Below are 10495 nucleotides of genomic sequence, written 5' to 3'. Positions count from 1 at the left end.
AATACATTTAAAAAGCTGAGGTCGTGTGAACAGTTTAACTTAAGGAAATCTGTTATTTTTTTTTCCCTTGGAGACTCAAGGTATGAAATAGGGCCCTGATTTCTAGAACAGTGCATTCAGATTACATGACCCAAAAAGAAATTGAAGGAAAAAAACGAGCTCAAAACATGCCAGTAAATCACATTACTCCTTCTCAAAACTTCATCTCTTAACATTTCCCTAATAGGCTCTTACAAGTGTGACTGGATAATAGAAGTGATATCTTTATGATTTTGTGAATAATGGGTTTTATTAGTATTAAGTTAAAGCAAACAGCCAGAACAATACATATGCAACTTCTACTACACACAATATAAAGAAAGTAAAATATAACCTCTGTAAAACAAGAGAAAAGGTACTGAAAAAGCCAACAGTGGTTATGGGCTATTCCATCCCCAAAACCAGGCTGGGATCTGTGTATAGAGAACAACTGTTGTTCGCCTTTTTCAACTGAAATAGGGCGAGATACATAATCAAGGATAAAGAAAAAGTTAATGGAGCTACATGGATTTTCTGAACAAATTCTAGATTAGTAAGAAAAAAAAGTTCACCTAGTAAAAGAGGTTACAAGTGGGCTCAGGTTTCAAATTTTAGTGGTGAGGGACAATGGGAAAAATTACCAAGGATTTTTGTAACAATTCCTTTAATAATACACCACTTTCATAACAGAAGTGTTTTACACTTGCACAATGTTAATAACTTTATTATACATGGAAGCCTGTAATAGGCTGATTACACAATAAGACTGCAAACATCCACTGGTACTTTCCTGACACCAGAAAAGTACGTTAAGACTGAAACATCACCAAGAGTACATAAAAAACCATCAGCATAAACGTCACCAAAATTACATTAAAAAACTAATCAAAAAATACATTTGCAAAAAAGTGGTTCAGAGCAGTGCCACTGCCTTTCAGCAGCTTTGAATGGCCACCAGTATTTCTAGCAGGTTTCCGTGGCTCCACAGGCATTATTCAGGATTCACATATAATAAATAATGTACCACAAAATATACATAAAGTAAGGCAATAATTCCAAAGAAAAGTTCTGTTGATATTGAGAAGCCGCTCAAGTTCTACTCTCGTAGTTGACACCATCACCAGAAACCTTTGATGGAATTGCAGCCTTAGGCCCTAAGCCTGCAATGATAAACTGCTGCAAACCCCTGTATCCATAAAGAGCTCCAGCAACACCACCGGTAACACTGCAGGGCACAGGGGTCCATGTGAGCTGATCCTGATGCAGGATCGGGGCCTTCATATGTACAGTTGGGAGTAGATTATTTCTTATTGTACATGGAAACCTCGACAGAATTCTAAAAATATGTGGGTGTTCACTGTTCGTTATCTGATGTCATGAGACATCAGAAAGTACACAGTAAGATATGCACTTTCTGGAATGTAAATTTTTTTTAAATGTTAGCTATTAAGTTGGGGGTGAGAGAGGGAGTAGGCAAGAAGGGGGCGAAAAAGGTGTAAATTAAGAAAAAAACACAAATCAAGTCCAGAGGAATTGGGAGCACAACAAAAGAACAGGAACCTTATACATTAAAAGAATGTGGAAAGGGGTAAGAGCAAGAGACCGACTTCTTTTGAACCATGTAAAATAAATAATGTATCCCAAGAGCATATCTAGAATACGACTGTAGTTTCAAGTCGGGGTTCTAATGACATGAACCAGATGCACGCACTTTGTTCTCATGATTTGTGTCAACAGAATCTCTTTACAGAATTACAGTCTTACACAGGAGTTCTGGGGACATTATTATTTATATTAAAGCTACCGTTCCGGGCTCTCAGTACAGATCCAAGAATATTTGCTCCACCTGTCTGGAATGAGCATCACCTGGAAGAACAGGAGTACTTTAAAAGCAACAAGATTTAGGTAGCAAACTTCTTTCAGATCAGCCGAGACCTAAGAGACAGCAATTTGAAATGTTGTAGATCCCTTCCTCAAAAAGCTTGATATATTTGTCACTATCTGTAAATCGGAAGTTCCAATACACTAGTGGTGCATAGAATTCCCATGCTTCATTACACTTTCCTGAGAGTAAAGCAATTAGAATAAACCTTAGTCCTAGGAACAAAGTTAATTTTTTTGCATTTTAAACTTTTGGGCTATTCCCTGACAACCTATATTTGAAAATTTGATTGCTAAACGTTGTCACTTGAACAAAAACACTATTTCAATCTATTGATTTTTGATTAAAAACCATAATAAACAGATCTAAAAAAATCACACTAATAAAATAAACTAAATATGAAAAGTTGCATTGAAAGGGCATGTTACATTATTCGTAATAGGACCGTGTAGAAACATTCCAATGGCAGTGTTGTCAAAGTAAAACTACATTAAGAAGACCCCACAGCCCAGTCACAGTCGGGACCTTACCTGTAACTCTGGCTAGTTGGGGTTTTTACTCGTGTACTACATGGCTCACTCACATCAGACATCATATTTGAATACCCTGAGAAATCTGACACTGAAGTCCTTACTCTATGGTCCACTTCCCCATTAGAGTTAGTGATAAAAGTCATTGGCACCCTGCTGCCCGACTTAAACTGAGAACCAAACGCTTGTGCAAAGTTCTCGATCTGGTAGGTTGCTCTAGGCTCTATGTCCTTCTGAGGATCTATCTGACTAGCTAACTCCTGAGATGGGATCTGAAAGCTCGTTGAGGATTCTAAGTTTTTCTGTTCCTTCTGGCCAGTCAGTTTCTGAGATGTAGACTGGTAGTTAGATGAAGTCTCTAAGTTTTTTTGAGGATCGATGAGATCATCCAGCTCTTGAGAAGGAGTCAACTGTTGATGCGTAGCCTCCAGAGCAGATAAATAAAAGCCTGGCTGAGATCCAAGCAACATCCCAAACGGAGGTTTTGGCAACGCAGTTGGCAATACTGAGGTAACGGACTGGCTGAAGCCACACTCGAGCGGAGATGTAGTGTAAATCTGTTTGTCTTGAAACAGAGTGTGGTTATGCAGAGTTGAAGACAAGCTAACAAACTGGAAACTGGGTCCAAAAGCAAAACCAGTGCTGTTGGTTGTTCTTTCAAAAGCTTGTTGGAGGTATTTTGAGTATTCTTGCAACATGCTCGCCTTATCATTTGAAACTGTTTGAGAGTTAGGGCTCAGGTTTTCTTCCTGGACCATCTCCGAATGCTCTCCAGAGCTGTGCAAGTCCACACGCTGTTCAGTTATACTGAAAGGATCTTCCTTCTGGCCTTCTGATTTGTGAGAGTACTGGTCCAAAAGGCTCTGTAAAACTTCATCGGGAATACCAGACTTGTCATGGCAAGACTTTATTTCGCTATTTAAGGATGCTGAATCAATGAGAGATAACGGAGTTTCATTATCCATAACACTAACACCTGCAGACTGGATGACGGACTGCTGGGAAGTCATGTGTCCGACATTAATTGAAAAGGCACTGTTACCGCTTGCAGTTTGCAAGTATCTTCTTTTCTTTGAAAACTGCATGGCGTCATCGTAATTGCTACTTATTTGACCTGGTTTACCACCTGTACTTTGGAGAAGACCAATAGTTTCTACACCGGTATTGGTTACTAGGGAGCCTAGAGAGCCACTCTGTTTCCCAGCCAGTGGTTTATGCCCCAAAATATCTGGCAGTGGTGATACAAAATTAAGGTAATTTTTGTCTGCCTGTTTCCTGCTTCCTTTCTTGAAGACCAGTTTTGGCACCTTTTTCTGAAGTTCTTCAACGCCTGTGCCGGCTAGACCACCACTGGAAGACACGATAGGAATATCAACTGCATAATTTGGCATGGCCACATTACTTGTAACTTGAGACTCAGTTACTTTGCTGCTACACTTACTTCCTTTGTTTTCAGTGGATATACTTTTTGTTTTACTTTTTCTCCTTGAGGAACTTGTATTTCCCTGAGACAACGCAGCCAAGCTACCCATGTTATTTGACGATCCGGGCTCCATTCCAGCACCTGCTTTACCTATGGCTTCACCACACGTTCTTCTGTGCTTCAAGAGTCTATCAGTCCTTGAAAAATACTGCTGACAAGTGTCACATTTGTATGGCTTTTCTCCACTATGCGTCCTCTTGTGTCTTTCCATGTGGTACTTCTGGATGAACTTCATGCTACACTGGTCGCACCCGAAGGGCTTCTCCCTACTGTGGATCTTCTCGTGTCTCTGCAGCAGGTACTTCTGGATGAAACCCATGCTGCACTGGCTGCACTGGAAAGGCCTCTCCCCGGTGTGAATGAGCACATGTCTGCGCAAGTGGTAGGAGCTCCTGAAGGCAGCGCTGCAGTGTTCGCAGACGTGAGGTTTCTGACTTGGGGACGCGATGGCACCTTCCGCATCTCCCACCAGGGGGGGTTTGGATGAAGCGCTTGGCTTCCGCTTGGCTTTGATTCCCTGAGTTTCTGGCTTTGGCCTCTTTGCCTTCTTGACCTGGGTATCGTGCTTTGGCTCACCCGAGCTCCCAGGGGCGCCCTCGCCTCTGCCACTCAGTAACAGGTCTCGGTGGGGATGCTGGTGCAGGTGGTGAAGGAGGCTGAGGTCCTGAATCACGCTCTGGCCGCTCCCTTCCCCGCCGCCTCCGCTGCCCCCCAGGCCCGGGGGCCTCTCGTCCCCCGCCGCCCCGAAGAGCCCCCCGTAGTGGTGGTGGTGCTGCTGCTGCGGCGGCTGCTGCTGCTCATCCTCCTCCTGCTCGCTGGGCTTCTCCTGCTTGATGCTCACCAGGGACTGCAGAAAGCCCCAGGGGCTCCTCTGCGCGGAGGAGGCGGGCGCCGAGGGGAAAGCCCCCGCCGGCTCCTTCTTGAAAGTCACGTCCTGAGGGGGGGCGGGCGGCGCCGGGGGCTCGGCCGCCGCCGCGGAGGAAGCGGCGGGAGGCAGCACGCACTGCGGGGGGTGCTGGGCCGCCGCGGGGGGCGCGGCCGCCCGGGTGAAGCTGGTGACCGGGGGCAGGCGGTGGTTGAACATCACCATGCCGGGGGGGAACGCGGGCTCCATGGCGGCCGCCGCCCTCTTGCCTCCTCCTCCTCCGCCTCCGAGGAAGCCGCTGCCGAGTTTCATCCCCCGGCCAGGCGGCCCGGGGAGGAGGCGCGGCCCTGAGGGGCTGCGGGACCCGCCGCCCGCCCGCCGCCTCCCGCCGCTCAGCGCCCGGCTCCCGCCGCGGCCCGGCAGCCGCCGCCCGGGCGCATGGCCGCCGCCGCCCGGCTCCCGGCTCCCGGCCCCCGGCCCGGGCCGCACTTACGGCTCCCGCCGCCGCCTCCGGTCACCGACGCCGCCGCGGCCGCTCCACAATGGGATTAGCAGCCCCGAGCCCCGCGCCGCACATGCGCGCCGCGCGGCACGCTGGGTACGGGCCCCGCTCCGGCAGCGCGCAGGCGCCGCGGGCCCCGCCTGCCTCCCCGTGCCTTCGCTGCCCCGCGGCGCCGAGCTCTGCCCCGCGCCGCCCGCACCCGGCGGCCCCCGGCGGCCGGCGGGGCTGCGGCACGGACGCCGCCCGCGGCGCTCCGGAGAGCCCCGACCCGTAGCCGGAGGCGCGGGCGCCGTTGTGGCTGCGGGAACTGCTGGCAAAGCAGTACGGGGCGCACACGCATCGTGTGGGTCCTCAAAATAACCGTTCCGTTACAAACACGGAACTCCAGCGTCTCTCGTTACACACACAGAACTCCAGCGTCTCTAGGTGTCAGACGTTAGGGTGTCTGTAGCTACTTCCACCTCCACAAGCAGGACGTCCAGGCGTGCCGCTGACGGGACAAAAGCCCCCCCCCCACCCAGATGCACTGCTAAGGTGGTTTCCATCTGAAGGATCGGTCGGGCCCAGCTCTCCCCCCCAGCCCGGACACCGCACGTTTCGCAGGGTGTGAGGGAGCGGGAGGGACCCAGAACGATCATCCCGTGCAATGCCCCTGCCGGAGCGGGAGCACCCACACCAGGGCACGCCCGAACGCATCCGGGCAGGTTTCAGATGGCTCCAGGGAAGGAGGCTGCACAACCCCTCTGGGCAGCCTGCGCCCGTGCTCTGTCACGTTTCGCTGGAAACCCTCGCAGCTCCCAAACTGGGGGGTAGGTCCGGGTGGCTCAGCCTCTTGCCAGGCCCAGGCCAGGCCGTACATGTGAGCCAAGGGCCAGCCCGCGCGCCCCACCGCCAGCCTGCGCTCCCCGTCAGCACTGCGCCTCAACTACGGCGTGCCTGGACCCACTCGTACGACAAAATGACGCTTAGAACTAATAATACCCACTATTTTAGTTGCACATACAGAACTAACTCATTGTTACAAAAGAAATGAGATAATGAGTATTTTGAAGTAGTTTTGTGTGTTGGAAAACAATCAGAAGATACTTTTCTCTTTCAACATCTTTCTGATGGGCTATGCCCCCTTAAGTGCTAATAAAATCTGAATAAAATTCTGTTTCTATTGACTTTGAAAGCCCTTTATATTTCTATAGGGGTTTATTACTGAATTCCAAATTCTGTTAAAATCTAAACTGCAGAGGTACCTTAAAAACTTGGAATTGAACACATTAACACTTTTTTTTAATCTTAAACATAATGGAAGTAATAGAAGAAGCTGGATAAATACCTTATGATTTTTATACTTTCTCCTCCTTCAAATATATTTCCCGTATGAGAGTTCAACCTGTAAAGATGAAATACTTTCCATAGATCTCTCCAACTGTTATGAAGCCTTAGGTCAGATTTTGAAATCTTAAAATTATCTAATTAATATTTAAAAATAAATTGATGCAATTTCTACACCCAACAAAATTTTGAAGGCATGTAAGTAAAACAAGTTCCTTTTATTTTTTAAATAGTTTACTTGAAATAGCATGTAAACTAACAGTTCACTTTAAAATGTAAATTAAATTATGAAAGTTTAGGACTGCCAGGTTTATCTAAGTGTTAAAAGACAGACCAGAAATTCAAAAAACTTAAAGCAGCAGTAAAATATTAGTCAATGCCTATGAGAAATGAGTCTGTCCCTTTATTCAGGGTGTCTGTGTTTAATGGTAAGCTGGGATGCATATAAGCTAGTCCAAGCATGAAGGGCAGTAGGACACTCATATGGAAAGCCAACTTTGTCCCTCAGTTATCAAGATAAGAAACCTGTCATTTCTCTCATTCACTCTGTCAGCCTTGAGATACTCCAAGCAGACTTACCTCTGTGTTGTACACCCCATATATCAGGAAGATGAAGAGACCCTGTAAAATAAAATGGAGGGAAAAAGCTGTTAACTCTAATCATTTCAGCAGTAGAAATACCTGAAATAAACTTTCCTGGGAACAGACAAAAGAAGACACACTTCATCAAGGTCAATTTATTTTTCTATTTTTCAACATTATAAGCTGTACCTTGAGCATTTATTTGATAACGTGGGAGTACATCACCTACGATGTTTGTGGTATTCAACTGTTTGGCAATGAAAAACTCAGCACACCAAGGGATCTAAAACACTAATTAGGAAAATTAATTTTAGGTGTGAATGATCTTCTGAACAAAACCACAAAATAAATTAAAAATATGAAAACAGATGCTACTGCGAACGAAGAAGGAGCAAACATCTCTACTTGTCTTCTTTTTTGTGTTTTGTTCTGTTGTTTTTTTCAATTGAAATTAGGAAAAAAATATATATTACCAGATTCTATACTAAAAAGATACATATTCTCTCATACTCATTGACAAATATACACACTCCAGTTCACAATTTTATAAATCTAAGTAGGAAGAAAGCAAGAGATGCATGAGGGCAGAAAGAAGATTTAATGCAAACAACAAATAGTATAGCTAATTTACCAAAGCTTTTTTTTTTTTTTTTAAACAGCTTTCTTGATATTGGACCAGAATAGCACAAAACAAGCTAAAAACAACTAAGATATTCACATTGATGAGTTTTCTCTGAACCTTTTCACCTTATTGAAACATGTTTTTCTAGGACCTAAGTTAACGCTAACACGTTAACAATTCTTGCAGTCTGCAGTCAGGATACTGAAAAATGTGGGCAAATTACTAGGAAGAAAAGCATAGCAATTTGAAATAAAATGTAAAACATAAAAGTTTCCTAAGGAAAGGCTTTCATAACTCAGATTCACTAAGTGCTTATAACCATTTTTTTAAATTCATTTGTAAAATGAGCCTTTCTTGTAATACTAATAATTACTAATACTTGTAATTACTAATAAATACATTTCCATGTATCAATAAAAAAAACTTTGAAATTGATTTTTTTTAAAGGAACATACACTTAAGTAACAAATAAATTAAAACTTTTTAATCCAACATGCAAATTACCTAAAGACAGCTGGATTAATTCTGGTGTTGCTCACCAGCAAAATCACTACTTTATTAGGCAGGGAGCAATAAGAGTTATCATTCATATGTAATGTTTCCCTGGATTACCCAAGGCTGGTGTAAAGTCCTTGGGAAAAAAAAAAAAAAGTGATTTTGTTTCATTTCTTTTGTTAAAAATAAAATAAAAAACAAAATCCAACACCTCGTTTCAGTTATTTGCAGATGCTATCAATGAACTCAACAAGATATAAAAAATAGATTCAGAGAATATATAGCTAAATTTCTGAGCATGTCTTTGTATAAAATACACCACATTTGCATCATGCTGCTTATTTGTAAAAAGAACAACCAGAGTCCAGAAACGTTGCAACTCAGACCAGTAAATTTCTCACAAGCATAACTGATTGTAGAATAAAGTCCCACTTCTCTCTTTAAATTTATTGTTAGTGGACCATTCTGACTCCTTTCATAATATTGTCCAAAGTCTGCATTTAGACTATGAAAAAATAGACTGGAAACTTTCTCTAAAGTTACAATTAAATTAAATTAGTTTTATCAGAGATAAAAGTAAATATTGATGTTATAGGAAGAAAGATAAGCACATCATAAAAAGCATTGAACATAGGCTACTGGCAGCTGATTAGTCAGTTTAGTCAACATATAGCAATGCAGGCAGCACCACAGGTTTTTTTTTTAACTGACTATTCTGAAAAAAAAATCAGTGTAAGCAAAATGATTTACTACAAAGCTTTTGAAGATTCATTACGTTTTTGATACTACTGAAAGCTGTCAGTGACAACTTTTAATGTTAACAGTATAAGCATAAACAGTGAAAAAAATACATGTTATTTTAGCTTTATTATTTATGAATCTGATTGCAACCTACTATATATATTAAAAAAAAAAAAAAAGAGGAGGAGGATAAAGTGTACACCTTTAGTTCCCCCTTACCTCCATTGTCAGGTTCCTAGGATTTTAGGGACTTCCCTGCTGGGCAACAGGCCAGAACAGGTAGATGCAGGGAATGATCAGATACAGATGAGGACACAGAGAATGATCAGCTGTTCCTAAAAAATGAAACAGAACAAACTGAAATAATTTTTATGGATTATTATACTCATATATAAATATATATGTACATATATATGTTTATACACACACGTATATATTATTTCTCAGGTTACTCTGAATAGTTAGTAAAATCATACAGTGCCTGTTACACAGAGATATTTCCATGAGTGAAAAGTCTTGCCAAAACTGTCAATTAAGACAACTGTCAATTAAAATTAAAAATTATTCAAGCTTTCTGGCACACTGGAACAATTTCTTTTTCACCAGCAAATGTGGAAATACACAAATACTATTTTAATTGCTTCTTACGCTCTTCTGAAGTCTATGAATTTCATATAATCACAGGTAAAAAAACGAGTTAGCTACATAGGTTTGGATGTACAGTAATCTTACAAAAAATTCAGAAAGAAGTTATTAAGGTTTCCATATCTTAAATTGGCATGCCAAGTTTTTAGTTTTATTGAGCTTGATAACAGGTCATATAAATATTTAACTATTGGAGATATGAAGTGTTGTGGGCATTCTTATCTTAAACCTTCACGTAGACTTCTGGGAATAGTTTTTTTTTGGTTGGTTGGTTGGTTGTTTTTCGAAGGGAGGTTTCTCTCTCTTTTTTTTTTTTTTGGCACTTGAACATCAACAAATTACGTTAATCCAGTTAGCTTAACAAGGATTTTACTTATTGCTGTAATAAGTTATAACACATTAGCACCCGCAAATGATAATGAGGGGTAGTTTTCCACAAAACACTGACATCTAAAATTACCAGTACAGGATCGTTTGTGGTTAGCCTGAGACCAAAATAAAGAGGCGAAGATCCTCAGGTGTTTTGAAATGTTAAAAATAATATGGTCTTACATAATTGATAGTTCAGCTTCTTTAGCTCATTAGTTGAAAACAAATGAGAGCTTCTCTGTTCTTCATTAGACTGTGGTGTTACCCGCAGCGTGGTTCCGTAAGCGGCTGCCTCAACTCTTCAGTTGCTCAGGCTTGTCAGACGTTCTTCGCACCTGGGAATTAAGTTGTGTTGTGATCAAGCCAATAATAAAATGTTCTGGATAAAATTACATCGGCTGGGATTAAAACAAACCCGTCATTAAGAAGCACAGC

At 42.7% G+C, this 10495-nt stretch overlaps 1 protein-coding gene and 1 long non-coding RNA gene across 2 annotated transcripts; both read right to left on the bottom strand.

Annotated features, from left to right (window-relative positions):
* Positions 1–263: 263 nt before the first annotated feature.
* Positions 264–5357, bottom strand: ZNF281 (zinc finger protein 281). The gene has a single exon (XM_013190721.3). It carries the CDS (start codon positions 5088–5090, stop codon positions 2427–2429), a length of 2664 nt encoding a protein of 887 aa, XP_013046175.2. The 5' UTR covers positions 5091–5357; the 3' UTR covers positions 264–2426.
* Positions 5358–6064: 707 nt separating this feature from the next.
* On the bottom strand, positions 6065–10227 carry LOC136791376 (uncharacterized). The gene is made up of 3 exons (XR_010833241.1): positions 9266–10227; positions 7186–7227; positions 6065–6664 (listed from the first exon to the last, which is right to left on the bottom strand). It is a non-coding gene; the product is annotated as an uncharacterized lncRNA (long non-coding RNA).
* Positions 10228–10495: the final 268 nt, after the last annotated feature.

The sequence above is a fragment of the Anser cygnoides genome, chromosome 8 (genome assembly GCF_040182565.1).
Source record: "Anser cygnoides isolate HZ-2024a breed goose chromosome 8, Taihu_goose_T2T_genome, whole genome shotgun sequence".
Classification (NCBI taxonomy): Eukaryota; Metazoa; Chordata; class Aves; order Anseriformes; family Anatidae; genus Anser; species Anser cygnoides.
This window is presented reverse-complemented; position numbering and strand designations above follow the sequence as displayed.

Coding starts and splice junctions, on each gene's coding strand:
- ZNF281 (XM_013190721.3), bottom strand. CDS start 5,090: ATGAAACTCGGCAGCGGCTTCCTCGGAGGCGGAGGAGGAGGAGGCAAG.